Source organism: Danio aesculapii, chromosome 19 (assembly GCF_903798145.1).
Source record: "Danio aesculapii chromosome 19, fDanAes4.1, whole genome shotgun sequence".
NCBI lineage: Eukaryota > Metazoa > Chordata > Actinopteri > Cypriniformes > Danionidae > Danio > Danio aesculapii.
Genome location: NC_079453.1, coordinates 39,813,958 through 39,838,824, shown reverse-complemented (window position 1 = coordinate 39,838,824; position 24,867 = coordinate 39,813,958). Strand labels below are relative to the sequence as shown.

The window sequence follows — 24,867 nt, the reverse complement described above, 5'->3', positions numbered from 1 at the left end:
CAGAAGAGGAATGTGGCCTTCGCTGGCCGGAGGGTTATCTGACGTTCGCAGGCAGGGAAACACACAGCCTTCGTAATGAACTCAACTCTTACTAATAAAGCCTTTATTGCCGGGGCCACATATGAACTGATACCAGCGTCAGCCCCTGATCGTAAACTAATGAAAATGAGCTTTTTCTCCCAATTGCTTTTTGCGGCAGAGGGAAGGCAAACACAATTAAGTGATTTAATAACACAAACGTCTCCACGCGACAAATCATCCACAGAGAAACAACTTAAACAACAATTTTTATTATTAATCAAGACCTTAGAGGCAGGAACCCATTTATGATGACCTTTAAAAAGGCGGTGAGTGAGAGAAATGCATCGAGAAACAGAAGCTCACAAACCTCATGTCCCTATTAGTTATATCAATGATTAATCAATTCATTGATTACTCGATCCTGGAGGGCCAGTGTTCTGCATAGTTTAGCTGCAAAACTAATGAAACACACCTGCACATGCTAATCGGTGTCTTCAAGATCACTAGAAATCTATAAACAGGTGTGTGTGATTAGAGTTGGAGCTAAACTGTGCAGGACACCGGCCCTCCAGGACTGAGTTTGCTCACTCCTGGTTTTGAGGCTCATACATCTCACGCCAAAACGGACAGAAAATGTGAAGTGATCGCATGAGAGTTTATTAAAAACTCTTCTACTTTGACTGGAGAAACAGAATGAGGCATCAGTTTATCATCAATTGTCAGAAATGAATAAGCAAATTATCTAACTCAGCTAGCTCATGAATAGGTAAAATATAAATATTGAAATGTTATCCAGGCACGTAAAGACATGCTAATAAGGCTAATAAATTAGGTTCACTATAAAAAGAAAGAAAGAAAATAAAAGTCATACGAGTTGTTTTATGTCAGTAAAAATGACAAACTTTGATTCATTGTTAAAAATGAAGGCAACTTCTACCTTTATCCCTTCATTTCCAACATCATGGGGAATCATTCAATTGTTCAACATCAGTAAACGTCTGGCCTTATTATGCTAAATATCTTATGACACATTTGGGAAGAAAATAACTCACTTACTGCTTGTGAACACTGGGCTGATTTTCGCTCACCCTTGGCATTAAGCTTTTTGGAGACACTTGTCAGAATTCATAACCAAGCAATTTTCACTGGTGAGTCGAGTGAAGGTGCAAAATCACTCCCTGATGTTAGATGGCGCGTAATGAAATACAGAAATACCCTGGTGGTGCTGTGCAACTTTACACCTCTGACACTTGATATTCCACAATAGAAGTCACCCTCACATCATATCTACAGCAAACAAACTCCTGGCCAAAGGTTTGCAGGAAGACGTTACAAGCCATGAAAGTAAATAAAGTGAAATTAATCTGACCATCGAATCCTATTTGATCTGCAATTTCTGGGTGCTCGGATAATTCCCAAGTTATGTTTTACTGTAACTTCAGCAGCTCAAGGCATGGGAACAAAAGCAACCATCCCATTGGTTGGACCGTTTTTAACACAGTGTATTAAACAAACAATCAAACAAAAACAAGCCAGAGGCCTTTTTTTTCTTTAAATCACGCTTTTACGCAAGCCAATTTTTGCATGTTGGTCTGCAAGCTCACAATGGTGCCCTAAACGTTGACAATAAACATATACAAAAATCCTGTCCTGCACTGCTTTTGTAGTAACAAAACTATTTGCCTGCATGAACGCACACACGCACCTGTTGCCAGTGTGTACATTTGAGATGACAGTATTAGCACGTTGTATATTATTCATTGCACTCAATTTTTTTTGGGCGATGCAGGGGCGCAGTAGGTAGTGCTGTCGCCTCACAGCAAGAAGGTCGCTGGTTCGAGCCTCGGCTGGGTCAGTTGGCGTTTCTGTGTGGAGTTTGCATGTTCTCCTTGCGTTCGTTCCAAAGACATGCGCTATAAGTGAACTGGATAAACTAAATAGGTCGTAGTGTATGAGTGTGAGTGAGTGTGTATGGATGTTTCCCAGAGATGGGTTGCGGCTGGAAGGGCATTGGCTGCGTAAAACATGTGCTGGATAAGTTGGCAGTTCATTCCGCTGTGGCGACCCCAGATTAATAAAGGGACTAAGCCAAAAAGAAAATGAATGAATTAATATTATAATTTTTTTACAATCATACTATTTATAGTAAAAAAAGCAATCAATCTCCTGTCATGCTGGTGATTGTGAATATTGACAACACACTGTCCCAATGTAAATGCAAAGGAAACTTGTAACTTTTAGTCACGCTGTAGTATTGTTGCCATATTTAAGCCTCATTCACACTATGAGCGACTCGCAGCAGCAAAGCGAACGTTCGTTTAAAGGAAGAGTAAGCGACTTTCAGCAACCTCCGTCTACGCAAGTGACAGCGATTGTTGGTGACCAGTTGGGCATGTCGAGCGATGCGACAAAGTTGAATGACAGCCAATAGGAGTACCAGTAGAGCTCACGTGATCCTCTCTCAGCTCGCTCAGAGGCTGGTTCTATTCTCCGTACCGTACATACCTACACAGACCTGGGTTTGCAGCATGTCGTCACCCACAGCGACAGGCAGCTACAAAGTCACTGCTAGAGTGAATGAGGCATTGTTTTCTGCTCAAGTCACACTACCAAATTTAGGCAAGGCAAAGCTAGTTTATTTATATAGCACATTTCATACACAGTGGGAATACAAGAATAAAAACGTATAACGACAAGAAAAAAACAAAAAAAACAAATAATAAAATTGACTAAAAACAGATAAGAACAGATTAAAATGTGTTAAAACAGGTTATAAAAGAATGAAAAAGAAAAGAAAGACATAATAGTGCGATGTGTCGGACGAAGCACAGTGCTCATTCAGTAAAGGCACAGCTAAACAGAGTGTTTTCAGTCTTGATTTGAATGTGCCTAATATTGGAGCACATCTGATCATTTCTGGAAGCTGATCCCAGCCGCGAGGGGCGTAGTAGCTGAAAGCCGATTCCCCTGCTTTGACTGAACTGAACTATGTGATGTTAAAGATCTGAGTGATCTATTAGGTTTGTATCAGTGAGCATATCTGTAATGTATTGAGGTCCTAGGCCATTTAGTGATTTATAGACAAGTAATAATACTTTAAATTCTATTCTGAATGTAACTGGCAGCCAGTGTAAAGACCTGAGGACAGGTGCGATCCTGGCTGCAGCATTCTGATTTAATCAATCAACTTGGTCATATGCATTTTCTAATGTAGTAACGACATCATCACCAGTCAGCATTACTTTGGAAGCGTATATTCCAAATAAGTTAAAGGTTGGCATGAAATAAAAATAAAAATGTAGATGTTAGTTACAGTCTGTTAGTTTTAAGGGTCTCTACAGGGTGGGCCATTTATATAGATACACCTCAATAAAATGGGAATGGTTGGTGATATTAACGTCCTGTTTGTGGCACATTAGTATATGTGAGGGGGCTTGTAAATAACTCATGAAAGAATAAAGTTACGTTAAAACCAAGCACACCATTGTTTTTTTCTTGTGAAATTCCCAACAAGTTTATTAAGGTGTATCTATATAAATGGCCCACCCTGTATAAGCTAGGGTGTTCCTAAACAGTGACAAAATTCACGTTTAGAAAATATAAAAATGATACAAACACCCAACTGGATCAACTGTTTTATTCACGTCACCTCATATTTCGGTGTCTCAAATTGACCAATCAAATGCTCTCTAGTATCTGACATGCCCCGCCTCCTTCAAGACGTTCTCATAAGCTTTTCATTTGATGCGCTTGAGCTCAACCACTCTCACTAGCAGAGCTGTGATGAATACTAAACGCTATTGGCTAAAGGGGAGGAGCAACTCTATGTCTCACCTTTGCATTAAACATCGAATTAAAAAAAACGCATTTCAAAGCACTTCACAGGACCTTTAAGGAGTGTAACATTTTCATCCACCACATGAGGTATTCGTCTAATCACATTGCACTGGATTGCTGGATGGCCAATCACAGCACGCATCATTCTTTTCAATGAGTGTTGTAAAAATCAACACATTTTGGATGTGCAAAAATAATGTACAGTTGAAGTCAGAATTATTAGCCCCCCTGAATTATTAGCCCCCCTGTTTAATTTTTCCCCAAATTTTTGTTTAATGGACATAAGATTTTTTTCAACACATTTCTAAACATAACTGATTTATTTTATCTTTGTCATGATGACAGTAAATAATATTTGACTAGGCATTTTTATTCTAGCCGGGGGGGGGGGGGGGGGGGGGGGGGGGGGGGGGGGGGGGGGGTATTTGTCCACATAAACAACTGTATGTTTATGTGGACAGTAATGTTTTTTGAACCTTAATACACAAACATTATAACAAATACGCAAAATAATGACAAATGATTATTAATTTAAAAGAGGATCAATAAGAGGAAATTATTGAAGCTGACATCCCTATTTCCAATGCATAACAGTTTGGTTTCTGCCTGTCAACGGGCCCGTGTTTTGATAAAGAGCCTGAAAAAGAAGATGGCTATGTGAGGTGCGAACCCCTCGACTCTAATACTCCTTCGCTCACATCCAGAAGTCAAGGCTGGAAGGGATAACAAATCACCTCTTCAGTTCCACACTTCTGAATCGCTACTTCTTCATTCTGCTGCGGCAAAACCAAAGTGCTGCTCGCCTTTAATGCCGACCCCACAATCTTGCAGAGGAGGAGAATTACAGATGAAGCTGGCTGCATTTTAAGATGGCATTTTTAAAAACACACACATCCGGACCAACCGCAGGTAAAGAGGTTCGCAGCGTGGCAGATTACAGAACGTGAAGTACTTGAACACAGTGCTCATCTCTGGAGTGCTCTTTGATTCCCATAATGGAATCAATCATGCTTCAAATGCCAGCCACGGCCAAAAGACTTTTACCCTTCACCTCGACCTGTGCTGCATGGGTCATGTGTGGCTGCATTTACAGTATGACGTCTATCGCTGAAAACCCTAAGGATGTTTATTTTAATGCTCATTTTATGATGCATTTAAAAGAAAAAATACTGACGATAAGTCGATTCATATGGTCACTTTACAATTTTAGATGTATTTTTTTGGCACCGTACTTTTAAACCACAGTTGTAATCCTTTTGGATGATGGAACTATATATATAATTGACGCTTATATATATATATATATAAACTGAACAGAATTGAATCTAAATTATTAAAAATAAACTTGCGGTAGTTGATTTATGTCCTGTGGCATTACTATTTTGATTCTAACTTTAGGAATCTGCTTGAGGTAGGTACATTTATTTTTATGCTTTTGATGAAGTAGTATTCAACTTAAGAGCCCTTTAGACCATGTGCCAGACTGTTTCTCTGTGTTTCGCTAGTAATGTCTTTACATAAATAATTATTTAGGTCTATTTAATTATTCATTTATTATTTATGTACAATAATTAAGACATAAAATGAGGAAGTAAAATATGATCAACAAAGAAAATGTAAATGAAAACTGTGAATAAAAACGTAAATGAAAAATCTTATTGACTGTCTTAATCCTATCACTTTAAAAAACCAAACACTGTACATCTCTCTACATTTAGGCTAAATCTTTAGGCTAGATTTGTACTTTCATTTTAGCTGTCTTTTATTTCTTTAATTTTACTTTCCAAAATGAATCCTCATTGCACTTAACAACTTTACATTGATAATAAAGCTTTTTAACAAGTTTTTAATGATTTATGAAGGAATTATAATGCTTTGTTTCGTTATTTCATCTTCATTTTCAAATGGCCGGGTATTTACAGCTACTGTATATTTCTGTTCTTCACGTCCTCTTCCTTTGTGCCCCCGGCGGCATTGTCGCAAACTGCTGTTACACCTCAAAACATGTTCTTAAACAGTTTATTTTGACCCAAGAAATGGAGGGAAAACTAGTGGAAATTTGGCAGGAGCACCCGTGTCTGTTTGACATGTCATCTAAGCAATATCACAACCAGGTCGAAAAAGAAAAAAGTTGAGGAGAAATTGCTAATTCCGTTCATCATACAAATGAGCAAAATAAGTCCAATTCTACCTCACTAAAGACTTCTTTCTCATTATGTACTTAAGTACTAAAGACACACTACATGACCTTGCGTTGTTGACCTTGCGTTGTTTGGTTGTAAAAGACGTAGTTTTATGACCAAGACAAAGTTGTTGGCGATTCTTCCTACTGTAAAGTCATGCAGTGTGAAACCCCCCGTTGCCGATCCATTCTACAGTGTAAACAAAGCAGTGACGAAATGCTACTACAGATAGCCATGCAGTGTGACAACTACTTTGAAAATCGTGCAGTCTGAACGTGGCATTATATATAATAGACATACTGTGAAAATGTCCTTGCTCTGTTTAACATCATTTGGGAAATATTTTAAAAAAAGAGGAAAAAAAATATATAAAATTGATAAAAATAATTAAATAAAATTATATATATACACACACATATATATATATATATATATATATATATATATATATATAAATAATTATTATTATTATATATATATAATATATATATATAAACGTTTGTATGATATTGCAAAGCTTAAATAAAAAAAATGACATTTAACTTTACATTTCAATTGTAAAACTGTTTTAACTGTTTATTTTACAACTTAAAGTTGTAAAATAGAAAACTAAAAGTAAAATAAAAATCACTAAAGCATTATAGACATATACATGGAAAATCTAATAGATCTTTAATTTTTATGACTATTTTGTATTTGATTTTCTGTTGTCAGTTTTTACCAAGCGTGTACATGATCACAATTAGGACACTTTTTAAAGATAAAACTTCAAATATTTATGCTAATGTATAAATATGATATTTAAATCCCATCATGTCAAATGACATGGAATGAAAACCTGATGTGGATCACATTTAAAAGGTCATATAAAAAAACTGAACTGAGCTGAAAATTACAAGCCAATTGTCGCTAATATAAAACAACTACAAAGCTAACGATGACAAAAAAAAGAACGAAAAAAACAGCTTTCCTGCTTCCTTTTCTGTCACTGCTTCTAGAAGCGTTTAGCAGGAGAAAGGATTGAAAATGACGGCATTAGACGAAGCAAGAAAAATCCAAAGAGGACAACAGAAAGCAGGTAGTGAGGCTGAGATAAGACTGTGTGTGTGTGTGTGTGTGTGTGTGTGTGTGTGATTAAACAGGATTGTGTCTGGTCTCTGCGAGTCCCCGGAGAGCGGCTGGTCTCTGCAGGCTGTCACTGAACACATTCTGAAGGCAAAGACTTGTTTAATCCCCGTGGCCCTGCTGAACCTCCCACTGTCTAAAGCTCTTTTCTCTGCCGCCGCTCGCCTTCCTTCCATCGCTTTTGTTCTGAAGCACGCAGCTCTCGTTCTGCAGCAGCAGGTTACCGATCTGCGGCTTTTCTTCAACGCCTTTGACTTATAATAGCCCTATTTACAAGAGATACACAGCGCACGCCAGGGGGGTCCGTTGGCGGAGCGTATTTCTTTATCAGTGGATTTTATGAGCGAGACATTAGCCACTTTTTACATGTGTTTGAAACAAAGGACTCCTGTGGACTGGCAGCTCTTTTATCTCGTTTTTTTATCTCGCGCGTTTGTCAATCAAAGAAAAGGATGTAAACGAATGTTCATATCAACCAACGTATATGAAATAACCACATTTACTGTGAAGTCATACTGTATTATTTTTGTCTAGTAATATGTCTTCTCAGTACTTTTACTACTACACTATTGTAGCACATTTATCAACATACTAATATTTTAGTTTGTACTGTAGAAATACCATGTTTTTGTTAACATTAGTATTATAATATCGTGTATTTACAGTTATTATGTATGCATGTAGCACCCTGTTTGTGGATACAGTACAGAAATGTATTAATTTATATATATTTTAACTATTGTAATGTATATATTTGCATATGATTACCATGTTTTTTTACATTTACCATCATAAAACTTGAATACCTTATTACATTAACTGTTCAATTAAAAACATATTAAGCAAATATAGCATATTCAAATTGATACTTTTGTAGTAGTTCTCATGATAATACCCATTTTTGTACATGTTTGTGTATTAAGCTTAGTAATATTACGTATTTATTATATTAATGGGATTCTCTGTTTGTGATATTACACAAAAGTTCATACAAAATTATAATATCAATATATACACTCACTGGCCACTTTATTAGGTACACCTGTCCAACTACTTGTTAACACAACTTTCTAATGAGCCAATCACATGGCAGCAATGCATTTAGGCATGTAGACAGAGTCAAGACAGTCTGCTGCAGTTCAAATCAAGCATCAGAATGGGAAGAAAGGCGATTTAAGTCACTTTGAACATGGCATGGTTGTTGGTGCCAGACAGGCTGATCTGAGTATTTCAGAAACTGCTGATTGACTGGGATTTTTACGCACAAACATCTCTAGGGTTTACAGAGAATGGTCCGAAAATGCCAGTGAGCGGCAGTTCTGTGGGCACAAATGCCTTGTTGATGCCAGAGGTCAGAGGAAAATGGCCAGATTGGTTGGAGCTGATAGAAAGGCAACAGTAACTCAAATAACCACTCGTTACAACAGAAGTCTGCAGAAGAGCATCTCTGAACTCACAACATGTCCAACCTTAAGGCTAATAGGCTACAGCAGCAGAAGACCACATCAGGTGCCACTTCTGTCAGCTAATAACAGGAAACTGAGGCTATAATTGCCACAGGCTAACCAAAATTGGACAATAGAAGATTGGCAAAACTTTGCCCGGTCTGATGAGTCTCGATTTCTGCTGCGACATTTGAATGGTAGGGTCAGAATTTGCCATCAACAACATGAAAGCATGGATCCATCCTGCCTTGTATTAACGGTTCAGGCTGGTGGTGGTAGTGTAATGGTGCGGGGGATATATTCTTGGCACGCTCTGGGCCCATTAGTACCAGTTAAGCATTTTGTCACCGCCACAGCCTACCTGAGTATTGTTCCTGACCATGTCCATCCCTTTACGACAACAGTGTACCCATCTTCTGATGGCTATTTCCAGCAAGATAACGCTCCATGTCATAAAGCGCAAATCATCTCAGACTGATTTCTTTAACATGACAATGAGTTCACTGTACTCAAATGGCCTCCACAGTCACCAGATCCTAATCCAATAGAGCACCTTTGGGATGTAGTGGGATAGGAGATACACATCATGGATGTGCAGCCGACAAATCTGCAGCAACTGCGTGATGCTATCAGGTCAATATGGACCAAAATCTTGGAGGAATATTTATTATGCATTCACTCCCAATATTAATAGAATATTATACAAAAGAGAATATTTATCATGGCAATGTGAAAGTGTAGTAAAACCATTATTTACATTGACCATCACAAAAAAAAAGATTACTGATGTAGTAAAACTATCTTACATTTACTGTAAAATAATAACATATTAATAGCATATTAAAAGTAATATCTTTTAATATTTACCACATTAAGCTTAGTAATATGTATTAAACAACAACCACATATTCTAAGTGATACCTTTGTAGTAACTGTAATAATAAATGTATTGAATGTAGTGACTGTATAGTACCCAGTTTGTGGACACAGTATGATATTATACAATATTTTAGCACATTAATCATGAGTTTTTGGGCACGCTGTCATGTTAATACTTACATTAACCACAGAGTTCTAGTATTGCCTAGTATGTTTACCATGCTAACAACAGTATTTGTGTACATATAACATAATATATATCATTTTTGTACATTTACTATTGTAATACATTGTTTATTGGCATCACATCAAGGTGAAATAATGAAATTAGAAAGAAAAAAATGCAGTGAGAGACAGAATGAAATATGAAAATTGCTGTCAAACCGTGTATTCTATTGAACTGCAAAATTAATGTTGATAGAAGACATACAATTGCTCATTTAAAGAATTAAAATCTATATAAATATTCCAAATAAGTTCAATCATTACACTATAGTCATGACGCTTACAAGACATATGATGTTATTAAATGTAACCATTATTAGCACTGCACTACCTTTTATCTATATATCTATCACCATGCTAATATATATACAAATATATATACATAGAGAGAGAGAGAGAGAGAGAGAGAGAGAGAGAGAGAGGATTATAACGCAATACAGCATTTGCCAGCGTCCACATTTCTCATTTTATCATCACGCTCTCTCGCTTTAACCTTTTAATTTTAATCCTGAGCAATAATTCCATGTTACTCACGCAGTCAAGCCACCATCATTTTTCATCTTTTACTTTCTCTTCAGCAAACATCAATTAACCCCCATTTTCCATGCCGCTGGAGTCTGGCTAGCAGGACTGTCCATTTAAAGAGAAATTGAAAAGCACATGCATTTATTAACTTAATTAGGTTTTCGAGGAGACGCGTACCGCCTTTGATTGCACTGTAATTCAATGAGAAACAGAAATTAAATGTTTGGGAGACCATAAATGTACTCTGAAAATTATTAAGAATAATATATTAAAAAAAACTTTAATATCACCGCAGAGTAAAGTCAACGGTAGCTTTTTGGAAATGGGGAACAGGAATGGCTGCTTAAGACTCGAGGAGGAAGGGTTTAAAACAGTGGTTGACTTTCAGCACTGCTGCTCCGGCGTCTTCAAACAACACCCGCTTAGCTTTTATCTGTAATTAACAAAGCCAGGGAGTCGATAAGCCTGGTCAGACTATTTATAGGATGTGCGGTAAAGATTTTTTCAAATTATTGATTTAATAAATGATGTCAGGAAATGCTACTGAGAGAATTCAGGTGCTACTTAAGTGCTGAACACTAAATTTAGTCTGGTTAAACAAACAAAAAACTAAATAAACAAACAAACCACAGCATAGACTATTTTACTTATTCCAAAACTTCTGATTTTGTACTAAATGTGTTCAAGTCTGATGAAATAGGATTCAATCATTACAAAAAATATGTATAAGCTAATAAACTAACACTTGCTACATTGTTCCTGTTTGGCTTGATTACAATATTTGAATTTGGCTTCATTAAAAGATGCTAATTCTGAAGAACATGCTATTATTTACTATTACTCACAACTTATTTGTATAATTACATTGAACCAAGGATCAATTTATTTAGGACCAAATGTATTTTTAAAAGCAAATTGAATGCCTTTTTAATATATACACACAAATACAATAGGACTGGTATTAATTATGATTTAAAACATTACTTTAAAAAAGTGCTACTGTATAATGCCTAGAACAACTTGTTGGAGCAATTTATTTGGTGGTTTTACAAGATTTGTGATGTATTTATATGCGGACATATTTTGCATATATTTCAGAGTAGAGTTGTGCAATAGTAACAATAACGATACATTTTTTGATAATGATAATAAAAAATGTTTTCCTAAGTGTGTCTTGGTTCTTTGGTCAATTTTGGCCTGTCACCTACTGTTAAACAGTGCAGTTTTCCATTTTCAAATCCATTCAGCCGATCTCCATGTCTGCACTTTTAGCTTAGCTTAGCATAAAACATTGAATTGGATTAGACCATTAGCATCTCATTCAAAAATCTTAAAGACTTTCAATAATTTTTCTATTTTAAGCTCGACTCTTCTGTGATTACATATTTTACTAAGTCAGATGGAAAATAAAAAGTTCCTATTTTCTTGGCCAATCACTGTTGCAACCATAGTATTTATTTATTTTTTACATTTTTTTTTTTGAGTGAGATGCTAATGGTCTAATCCGATTCAGTGATCTATGCTAAGCAAAGCTAAAAGTGCTCCCACTAACAGTGTTGCCAGATGAAGGACTGACACCGTTTCAATTTACTATAATCTTCTATGTTAAGCTGCTTTGACACAATCTACATTGTAAAAGCGCTACAGAAATAAAGGTGAATTGAATATAGCTGACTTTTTTTCAGCCCAAAACCCGCCCAAATGCACAAAAACGCCCAAAATATTAGATTAATATTTAATTTTAATTGATTTAAACCTAACTTAACCCAGTTACTTTAACTGTCATAATTATTAACCACACAGCAACGAACAACAGCAGTCACAGAACCACAACATAACCGGATCACATCAAAACACTGCCCCCTCTCACACACACACACTGCACTTAATGTTGTGTTACACTACCTATTAGAGTATGTTTTACTTTCGAAATGGGGTATAAATTCACCCCATTTGGCATTTTAAATTCTTTTGAACTTTATTAGGCGCTGCTTGTCAATCAGATAACGCTTCTATGTTTGTTCTTGCTGTCAATTGTGCAAAAAAATGTGTCATGATAACCAACTGAGTTTAACTGCAGGCACTGCGTGATGAGCGTGCACGCGAAGGGGAGTCAGATTTGTCCAGGGAGTCAGATTTTGATACAACTTTCCTTCACCTCCTCTTGCGGGTGGGCCCAAGTAGTTTATGCACTGGTCACTATTAACTGAATGGAGTATGAGCACACAGTTATGTTTTGTTAAATAAGTTGCATATAAAATGTACATTTCAAAACCGCCCAAATTTTGTCAACCTGCCGTTTTTTACCCGCACAATAAAATTCAAAACCGCTCAATCTGGCAACACTGCTCACCAAACCAGGAGATTGGCTGAAAGGATTCAAACATGGTAGAACTTTACGCTCTGGGTGACTTTTAAAAATGAGCCTATTTCCAAAAAAAAGTGGTGTGATCCTTTAAATGCAGACTGAGGTGAAACACAAATAATCAGAAACAAACAGTGGTGTAAAGTAACTAATTACAAATACTCAAATTACTGTAACGGAGTAGTTTTTCTCAGGAATTGTAATTTACTAAGTAGTTTTAAAAATGTGTGCTTTTACTTCATTTTTAGTGTGGTATCTGTACTTTTACTCCACTGTTTTCCTTCAACCTACAGTCACTGCTTTATTATTTCCTGTCTATGAAGATTAGAAAAATCAGTCCAATCAAATCGCACATAGAAAGTAAATCGCAACATACTGAACTACCTTAAGACATGCAGCAAACTGTTGGGAAGCATTAAAAGTGTCCAAGAAGATACTTTACATCAGTGGTCCCCAAACTCAGTCCTGGACGGCCAATGTCCTGCAGAGTTTAGCTCCAACTTGCTCTTACCAGAAGCTTTGCAGAATACCTTGTAAAAGCTTGATTAGTTGGTTCCGGTGTGTCTAATTGTGTATGGAGCTAAAATCTGCAGGACACCGACCCTCCAGGATCAAATTTGGGTACCCCTGCTTTACACACAATGACCCAGAGACTGTTTAGATAGCATGTCACTGATGAGAAGATGGTAGAAGTCGACTTTATGATTACTGAAATGGCCTTAAACAAGAACTAAATGCACTACAGAATGTTACGTTTACACACACACGCACAAATGACATGTAAACGCATCGACCTTTCCCAGGGTAATACTCACTACTGTTGAGTACTTTTAAAAGGGCTACTTTTTACTCATACTTTGAGTAATATTTACAACAGATGCTTTTACTCTACTTGGACTACATTTTTGGGCTAGTAAGGGTACTTCTACTTAACACACTACAATCAAACAAACATAAGCATCATTCTTGTGGCAGGAATGCTGGGAGAAGATTATAATCCAACTTAAGCAGGCAGAAGGGGATTTTTTTATCTTGTTGACTCTCACCTTAGATGAAGAGGTGTCACATTCCTGACAGATCCATCCATAACCTGTTTGTTTGGGCGACTTCTTCAGGGGAGGGTCCAGACAGCCGAAGTGGTAGCAGAGCCGACACTCATCACACCTATGAGGAAAACAGGCAGCGCATTAGCAGCGAGAATACATTAAAATGCAGCTGCGGTGGCATCGCTCGCTTCACAGAAACACACACGCACACGCACACGCACACGCACACACACACACACACACACACACACACACACACACACACACACGCACACACACACACACACACACACACACACACACAATCACAATCTGCTGATACCCTGCCAAGAGGCCAGTATGGCCCTAACCAGGCAGGTATGATAGATGGTGACGGAGCCATTTGCTGTCAGGTAACAGATGCTTAATAGATTCAAAACACATTGGCACACAACCTCTCACACGGCCTTGTACAGCCATCATAAAACACGCTGCTCGATTGGTCCTGCTGAAATGAGTTTCAGCTCATCTTGTCGATAAATCTCTAAAGGATTTTTATTCCGGAGTCAAGGTGTCAAGAAAGACACTGAGATCCTGTCCTTAGTTATAGGTCTGCTCAAGCACCGTCTCAAGCTATCTGATTTTAACATAAACCGTAAAAGACCTCCACGTTGCTTTGATTATTATGCAGTTCTGCTGCAGTCGTGCTGAATATTGGGACTCAAATTCAGATGCCTAATTCCTCAAAGGATGTTGCTTCTTCCATATTACTGTAAAACATTTGATAAACAATTGACTCATCAAATATGTTAATTAATATGGTGATAAATGAAACATATTATGATTTGCAAACAATTATAAATACTGTTAAATTTAATTCATGTAATTCAAAGACATGTAACCATTATATTATAGGTAGACATGTGACTAAATCAAATTCTTATATCATTTTATAATTAATTTATTCCTTTTTTCCTCAGCTTAGACCCTTATTTATCAGGGGTAGCCACACAGAAATGAACCGCCAACTATTCCGTCATATGTTTTTCACTTCCAGCTGCAACTCCTTTCAACAGACTTGAAGGGATCATTGTATACTCACTATTTACTCTCCCTCAAGGGGTTTCAAAAGAAGATGTTTTGAAGAAAGCTAAAAACTGGTAACCATTGACATCCATAGTGGGGAAAACGTGGTTAGAGGTTTCCAGCTTTCCTCAAAATATCTTCTTTAGTGTTCAATAGAAGAAAGAAAGTCAAACAGGTTTGGAACAAGTGAAGCGAGAGTAAATGATAACAGCACTCTTGGCTCAGTCTTGGCTGATACCTTCAAGCAAACAAAGAAATTTCCATCATAAAAGTTACTCACCACACATTAAATAATACCTCATTTAAACATGCCACCACAAATCTACAACACTACCTGGCAACACACTGCATAAATGTACAGTATACTCAAAAAGGTTGTTAAAAAAAAAAAAAAAAGCAATTAGTTCCTTTACTTAAAGTGAGCAAACTCACTGCCTTAAAAACAACAAGTTGACTTTACTTAAAAAAAAAGTAAACCAACTTGGAACTAGGTTAATGTAACATACAGTATACGCACGTTTCATTTATTTATTACATTTAAAGCAATATTTTACTTACTTTTTTAAGTAAAGTCAACTAATTGCTTTTGCTTAAATTTGACAATTGAAAACAATCTGAAAATAGTGATTAGTTGACTTTACTTAAAAAAGAGAGTAAACTCCTTGCCTTATAATTATTAAGTAAACAAAATATGTGCATAATTAATTAAGTTAAGTCAATGGGTTTACAGACTTTTCTAAAGTAAAATCAACTTGTTGCTTCTAAGGCAAGAGGCTTACTCACTTTATTAAAGTACATAATCACTTTTTACAGAGTACATGCTTCAGTGAATCAATTTTATGTATTTATTTAAATTACATCTAATTTATTAATAAAACCTTTTCCAGTTCTTAGTGTATTAAGGGATATTTACCTCTGATTAGCCATTTAGGTTACTGTAGGTCAAAACTATACAAACTATGTGTCTATTTTTACTTTAAGGCTATATGTAGATACAAAACACCTATTGAACACTTACAATGTCTATCAGTGCTCTAGATCTGCTGGTTTTTCCACAATGATACGTTTACATGGACACCAATAATCCAATTTTAATATGATTAAGACAATACTCTGATTAAGAGTCTACCATGTGAACAGCGATTTTTTTATTTACTTTATTTACTTTATTTACTTATTTTTATTTCCGACTAAAGTCATAATCGAATTAAACAGAAAGTGTAGAGTATGCCGATTCGCATTATTGAGGTGCAGTACAGATATGTAAACACCCCAATCAAACTATTACTATCGTATAGGATAGTCTATACACACATGGATGTTTGACAATATTACCTGCACCTACTGAGACAGTGAAGGACCACAGATACCTGCATCGTGAAATGTGTTTTTTTTTCCCCTCATATGGCAAGTGGTATCAAATTCCATTAAAACAACACTCTTCCTGCATTTCATACTCGCCCCAATATCTTGTTTGACACGGGGGACATGCATGAAATGTTCCAGAATCAAAGTGAAAGTGCCAAACTGCAGTTAAAAATGAAACAAATAAAATGACATGAAACTCATGGAGAAATGTGGATAGTGCAGTGACGCAATGACGTAAATTGATTATGTGCTGTAACATGTAAAACGGGATCATGAAAGGAACATTCAAAAAGCAACTCATGTAAATGCCTTAATCATATTATTGTCTTATTCAGATTAAGGCAAATAACTCGATTACTGATGTCTATGTAAACGTAGATTTTATTTTAAATGCGTGTGCGTGTAAAACAATATAATCTACACAAAGAAATTATGGGGTTCTTCTCTATAGAAGTATGGATCTGCGACAGAGAACTAGGGATTTGGGGAAACACTCGCCACTACATGGTTCTTTTTCCAAACGATGCATCGTACTATGATAGTTCAGTCGCGAGTTACGTCGTTGTTTGGGAAACACACCCCTGAAAGTTTCAGCCTCGAATTGATATGGTAGTAAGGGCATAATATTTCTAACACATAGCTTGAGGTACTTGGCTAATGACAAATGCACTGGACTACTGGCACATCGCACTTTTCATAATTAGTTTGGAAAAATCTGTGTTTCCAAAAGGCAGAGAAAATAAGGCATTTTTTTTAAAAGCTTAACCATGTAACATCACATGACATCTCTATAATAACAGCTGTAAAAATATAGACATAGCAGAGTCATGAGTCTATTGCAATAAGAACAAGTGAATAAAGTCATCTCTCGTTTAACATTCATGCGGTGCATCGGCTGAAGACCCACATGCCCTTCACCCAGCAGTCCATGCTCTCCTCTCCTTCCTGTCCATAATTAACTAATTATGTTGTAATCAATATAGTAGATTCTGATTTGGCAATGTAAATCAGATAAGAACCAGCGAGGTCAGTGGGCTCAATCCCCGTCCCCTTCTCCATTACGAGATGAGGGGCACATTGGTCTTATCAGTAAACCCGTAGAACGAGCCGACAGGGACAGACGGCGTATTTTTGTCTGCCTGGAGAATGAATAGTAACTTTTTCACAGAGGCAGGGTTGTTCTTGGTGTCACCGAACCCAAGACGGTGTGACGTGGAAGCCCTTTTCAAACACAGGCCCATCATAGACTTCAAATGCTAATTAAAGGCCTGGACAAGGATGCGGCTCAGTGCTAATGAGCAGAGAGTCTCATGCCGAAGACACACGAACACCTTCTGTCAACACAGAACGGCTATAATACCGCATATAATGGCTAACCCAATCGCATTCATGTAGATTTCTGGTCATTAGCACTGCGTCTCATTGGGAGAGTGCGAAAAGGTCAAACACACTCGCAATTTCGGCTTTATTAACCGCATTTATTAGAGAAATATGACGATAGAAATGGCCAAAACTAGCACATATTAATGTTTAACAGGTTTACACGCCATTAAGAGTTTGATTGAAGATCAAAATGCCACTTGCGCAGCCTGGTGGTCATATTCAAAGAGTTAAAACCATAACTAAAACTATATAAAAAGATATATAATGGTACACGCGGAACTAAGTGTTAGCTAAAGGTGTTGTTTATTGTTTGTTTTGAAACTAATGTTCACAAATGTAGTCTTTATGTAAAATGTTACAAACAAATTGAGTAAAATGGAAGCTTTTATCGTGGTATTTACGTTATGAAAAATGTGTGATCCAATCTGGTTTAATAACATTTTAGATCAATTTTTTAGTTAAAGGTAAAAATCTTGCTATTTAATTATTAATTAAGACTTTAAGCTCAATAAATTACTAATTAGTTGCGTATCAAAAGTTAGTAAGGTAGTAGTAGGGTTTAGTTATTGGGTAGAATCAAAGTCTTTTTAAGGCAAGTCATTTCACTTATCTTTGAAATGTCTCTCGGGCAGTATGCTCCGTCATTCTGTCTGAATGGGGAAACATCAAATTCTCCAAAAATGTTTGTCAAGCTTACGATTACATTACATATTTAAAATCAACAATAAAAAAAATTTGCATTTTTGTCAGGTTGCCTGAGCTAATGCGCATGCGCACTTGAAAGGAACAAGATCACGACATCAACCTCATTTATGGCTGTGTTACACATTATCATCCTCTGAATAATGCTTCGTCATATCGCGCTGGTCTTCTGAAGTAATTCACAACCTGGTCTTGTTGGCGAATCTCCTCCGGTAACTCTTTGTTTACAAGTTTGTGGGCGTTTGAGTAGTTGCTGTTGTCATGTCATGTGCTTTGACAGAATGGACTGTACATCTTGTTTCATACAGATTACAAAACCAAAAAACTTTTGTTTTCAAGTGCACTTGGTTCATTTAAAAGTAGATATGTCAAGCTTTATATTGATATATTTCTTGTGTAAGTGAAGCAAGTATTCGCTGAGATTCCAGTGTTTCTTGACCACAAAAAAACTGTTGTAAAAACACACATTTGGTCTGAACTTTCCCACGGAGAAACATTAGTTTATATCGATCGATGATTGGCTCCTGTACTAGAAGGCGGGGCTTCATTCGCCATTTTGACCATTACACTTTACCTATTCAAAACTATACGAGTGACGTGACTTGTGTGTTCTAAAGTCTTTAGTAGGATTTGGCAAATTTCAACAATAAAGGTGAAAACCCCTAAAACTAGTTATATTATTAATAATAATAGGCAGGTAATAAATCAGTTGTTAATAGTGTGAACTGGTACTTACAGTATGGGGCAGACAGAATATAATTTTGTGCAAAATTCTCTGCAGAAATAACAAAAAATTCTGCAGTGAATTTTGCAAAAAATCTGTGGATTTTTGCTGAATTATTTTGGGAGCATCATAACTTAATATATGAAATAAAAATAACAGCTTTTTAACTTTTATTTAATGTTACAATGCAAATCCTATTAGATCCACTTATTTGGTAAACAAAGCAAGTCTATCATCATTTACTTTATATATTACTTTACAAACAGTATTGTAAATAAATCATATGAACAGCGTCATATTAGTGAACTGAAATTTATTTAAAAAATTAATAAATATAAATTTTGAAATGTTCGCTGTTAAAATGAACAATCGCTTGTCGCTTTGCCACTGCAAGACGCTCGTAGTATGAATGAGTCTTTAAACTTATGTTACCACATTTATTAAATATAAAACAACATCATTTGAATGAAACAATACACAAAACTATTTCTTAAGTAGATTAATGTTGATTAAAAATGGCCAAACAACTATGGTGAACAAGTCGGCGCCAGTGGTGTAGTGGTTAGTGCGTCGACACATGCACTCCGGTGCTCACGGCGACCTAAGTTCGGTTCTGCCTCACGGTCCTATGCCTGATCCTTCCCCTCTTTCTATTCCCCATGCTTTCCTTTCAATACTCTCTACTGTCCTATCCAATAAAGGTGAAAACCCCGAAAAAATAATCATATAAAAAAAAACAACTATGATGAACAATAATAATTCTCTATTAATGTTAACCTTAAGGTGTTCTGAAATAGTAATAAAATAACATTTCAATCGATATCTAGTTGATCTGTTTTAGTCCAGAATAAAATGCAAACATTTGAAGATTAAATATCCCGTTTAAACAATAAAGAATTTAAACCCAACATCAAACAGAAAAATATGAATGAAAGAGTGATTTCTGGTCATTAGCACTGCGTCTCATTGGGAAAGTGCACAAATGTCAAACACACTGTTTATTTCTGCTGTATCAACCACATTTAGCAAGGCAGTATGATGACAGAAACAGCAAACACTGAGGCTCAACAGGTTTACACGCCATTAAGAGTTTGACTGAAGATCAAAAAGCCAAGAGTGAATCCACAGTCAAACTGCACATTTCACACTGTTATTCATCAAACAGCCAAATAAACTTCCCCTGTCCTCAAGGAACCACTTCAAGGTGCCTTTGCACTTGGGAACGAGTCGATTCTCACCTGTGGTTATCATGCCAAGCCATGATTTTCCCTGACGGAGCGGCTAAAGGGCAGTCAAAGACAAACCCAGCCAACAATTCCCAACAGATCAAAACCAGTCTGGAACCTGGAATCCTTTGTGTAACATGTTTGTAGACCAATACATAAACATCTGTAGATATAAGCTGATTTTTTTAAATCTATCATTAAATTTATTTAATTACTTATATGTAAATGTGTGTGTGTATATATATATATATATATATATATATATATATATATATATATATATATATATATATATATATATATATATATACATACATATATTTTGCTTTTTATACTAATTTCAGTAATATTGTTGAGTAATATGCAAATGTTTATATGATTTATGTATACAAAAAAATCCATAAATTAGCATTTTTTCATAATTTGTGATTCCTGTTTTTAATGAGTTTTCCTGTTTATTTATGCTTTTGAATCGCATATTGGGACCTTGACCTGTCCTCCAACAACTATTAACCTTGAAAAGTTAGAAAAAGTGATTTTATGAACATTTTTAATAGTTTATGAGTGAAATTGTCTCGGTTGGTGTTGTATATTACTGTACAAAAACCCTGTAATAAACTGCCAGTGCATTTTTTGTTATTTTAGACTTCTTTCTCTAGATATTATTTCGTTAAATTTGTTAAACTGTAGAGTTGATTTTTTTTAACATCAAAAGTTGACTGAGCAGAGATCAAACATCCCATAATACAATTCACAATTATAAATAAATAGAAAACACTTGTGAATCAGAAACTGTTCATTAACAGATTTTTTACAGTGTACTGCAGTTTGTAAAATAGTATTTCCTGTCTTTATATATATATATATATATATATATATACAGTTGAAGTCAGAATTATTAGCCCCCGTTTACTTTTTACCCAATGTGAAAACACATTTCTAAACATAATAAATTTTAATAACTCATTTCTAATAACTGATTTATTTTATCTTTGCCATGATGACAGTAAATAATATGTTTCTGGACACTTATATACAGCTTAAAGTGACATTTAAAAGCTTAACTAGGTTAATTAGGTTAACTATGCAGGTTAGGGTAATTAGGCAAGTTATTGTATAACGATGGTTTGTTCAGTCAAAAACAGTCGAAAAAAGTTAGCTTGATGAGGCTAATAATTTTGACCTTAAAACGCTTCTTGAAAAATTAAAAACTGCTTTTATTCTAGCCAAAATAAAACAAACAAGACTTTCTCCAGAAGAAAAAATATTATCAGACTTACTGTGAAAATTTCCTTGCTCTGTTTAACATAATTTGGGAAATATTTAAAAAAGAAAAAAAAAAAAATCAAAGGGGGCTAATAAATCTGACTTCAACTATATTTATATTATTTTATTTGTGTCATAAAAGTTCAAAAGTCTTATAATAACACTAAAGGGTTTTTTCCAATGTGTATTTCTACGAGTGCCCTATATAAAACTTCAAAAATCCTGCTTTGTATGTCAGTTGCATGAAAACAGTCATGTTTAATAAAGTGAATCACACTAACGCTACACTTATAGTTGCGTTACATGAGCAAAAATATAAAATGTGTTAATTTCCCTGGGCAAACACACACACACCTCATCTCTTTATTCAACACTAGAGTGAAGCAGCAGTCAATTCACAAGCTCATTTAAACACTGCATACTGCTCGTGCCTCAGCATGCATGCTTTCTTCCTGTTTCTAATCCATATATTTATTGTGACAGAGCAATGAGAAAATGGCTTGCCCTCGGCGACAGACTGTCAACTCGAAGCTGCCTCCATTACATGATCCTCCTCTGAAGAGAGAGAGAGCGGCTAAAGGGGAAGAAGAAAAAAAAAAACCCCAGCACAGACAGATTCCTACAGTTTTGCTCACATCCCATTATACCTTGCAATAACGGCTGCCTTTCACTCGTTAGTGGAATAGTTAAAGAGAACGAATGCCCTTCTGTTTTATTATTTTGCACATAAAAGAGCTGTTAAACGAGCCAGACAGCTAACATGAACTACGCTCGCATCAGACTGGAGGAAACGTGTGGCTTTTAAGAACTGCGTAATCACTCAGTATGGCTATTTTTTAATCGAATTAGCTATTTTGCTAATGTGATCTAATTAAATTAAATAGAATGCTATTTTTATTTTCAATTAAAGCAATAATTCAGGTTCAAAATATGATAAGAGTAATGTGTATAAAATATATGGCTGGGCGCTTAATCAAAAAGTAATCGAAATCAACATTCAGAATCTATAGTCGATCTAAATTTTCCAGGTCAATTTTTTTCAATTTCAAGCTCTGTTACAGCTGAATTTGACTTATTTTATTATGACTTATACTTATTATAATATTATACTTCTGTCAAAAGCAAGATTATAATCCATTACAGCCTTCACATACCCGCATACGTCACAATGACGCATAAAGCAAGCTTTGTGATTGGTCGGTTTAGTATCGGTGATGACGGTGGGCTGCGCAGAGAGCCACGTTTTAGGCAATGTGTGTTTTAATTTCAGTTGTTCAGCGTTGGTGTTCAATAAATAATTATAGAGGGCAGACAGTGTGTGTTTACTTCAATTATTTAATTTAATTTAATTTTATTTAATTATTGTAATATGTGAGCATATTTACTATACAAAACTTGTCAGTGAACTATGAGGGTAAAAACAAAAAATAAATAAAATAAAATAATCGTTCATTAATCGTAATCAAGTTAAAATGTTCAATTAATCGAGATTTTGATTTTACGCCAAATCGTCCAGCCCTAATATAATACCACAATTCTAATACAAAGCTTGTGTTTTTATAAAAGCACTTTATTTATGATTGTAGCTAGTGGCGCAGTGCTGAGAGTCACGAGGGCCTGACTAACGGAGCAGCTCTGGATCTTAAAAGGAGGAGAGACAGCAGTGGAAGATGGGAGAGGACCAGACCTGGACTCACTGGTTATTCTGCTTTCAGTGTGGTGACGAGTTGCTGTCTGCTTGTTTGTTATGTTGATTTTTATTCTTAAAATTATTTAAAGTTCGTCGGTTATCTGCCTCCATCCTGATGAGCAGGGCGCCATCAACCTTATTACAATGATTTTAAATTATTGTAATAAGATTTTTGCTAGTGTATTGTGCATTATTAATGTAACCAGACATATTATTTGCATAGTGTGCCTATAGTTGAATCAAAAATAGACATCGGCAAACTAGGTTTTTGCAGCATTACAGGTTACAATAGTATGTTGTTATGTAACAAAGTTGTCAAATTTAATAAAACATTACATAACACAAAAACATCTATATTTACAGTCAATAAAGTAATTAAATCATGCATATTGCATTATGTAGATTTACTTTTCTGTAAAATTATAGGGTTTATTATTCATAGGTTATGTTGTCATACACTCAAAGAATTATTTTTGCTGCTTGTTTAAACTATTTATTAAAACTGAGTTGAAATTTTTTTGGTCAATTTAATCGATTTGCGTTGGGACAACTGGAAGGAATTTTTTACATATAATATAAATTCAACACAAAAAGGTCACTGATTGAACATTTATCACTAAAGTCTTAGTAATACGGTAATAATTCCAACAATTGTATATTGTTTGCATTGCGTGTCTATACATCTGAAATAGTATTTCTGCAATATTTCAGAATTTACAGTAGACAAAAAATTATAAAATATATACATTTAAACACAAAAAGCGAGTGATTTTTCCCTCCTCCCTACGCATGCAGTTTGCATTGAGTAGCTGTTCTATTGATCCTATTGTGCAATGCAGAGGTGTGCATGTTTTTGCGATTGTTTTAGAAATTCCGATTCAGTTGTCTACACTGAAAAAATGATTAATTGGATTTACTACATTTTCTTAAGGTAGAGGGTTGCAAACAATTTCTATGGGCTGAATTTTAACAAATTTCGTTTTACTTTACTAAACTGAATTTGTTTAAAATCAGCCCAAATAAATTGTTTACAACCACAATATTACATATTACAATAATACATATATTAAAAAAATTGTAAATATGATTTTATTTCAGTGTATGGGAGAAATGACTAGGAATCAAAAAAGGGCAGAAAATGGTCAACGACTGCAAACAAGTGTGCTCTTGACTATTTATAAAAAGTAGAATGATATAACAAGAAAATCTCAGTTTGCAAAATTTTTACGTCTAAAAATCCATGGAAATCAACAACACGGGAAGTCTCGAGGCACTAAGACACCAATAACTGTGCCCGCTTGTATGAAAAGAATTAATAATGCTGAAATATTACGTTACTGCAATATTACAGAGTTTATACTGGTACACTGTCATGAAAACAAAGCTGTAAACCACACTAAATCATGTTAACACACATGCTGTTAGCTTTTAACATCTAACACTGTTGAAATATTATTTTATACTTGGCTCCATTTACATTCACTCTAAGAGACAAAGCAGGTGTTTTTTACGCTTGTATTCCTAACGTTGCGGGCACACAATGTCACAAGTACTGCAATACTCAAACATTTTAACTTTATGAGGACTTTTTTTTGTTGCCATGGGGAAAACAGTTCACAAGTTACACTGATGAAGTATTTTGAAAATATAAGTGCAGAATACACATTCTGTACAGTATAAACATAATTACTTTTGTGGGAAGCCCTTATAAAGAGATATGAACAGACATAAAATGAAAAAAAAACATTAAAGAAAACAACTTAAATAGAAAACAGCTATTGTAAATACTAGG

At 35.4% G+C, this 24,867-nt stretch overlaps 1 protein-coding gene across 1 annotated transcript in view; it reads right to left on the bottom strand.

The window, feature by feature from the left end:
• Positions 1–24,867, bottom strand: part of phf14 (PHD finger protein 14) — a 162,160-nt gene that overhangs the window by 20,325 nt on the left and 116,968 nt on the right. The window contains exon 17 of the mRNA XM_056479623.1: positions 13,652–13,769. Coding sequence (XP_056335598.1) covers positions 13,652–13,769 — 118 coding nt within the window. The remainder of the gene's footprint in view (positions 1–13,651; positions 13,770–24,867) is intronic.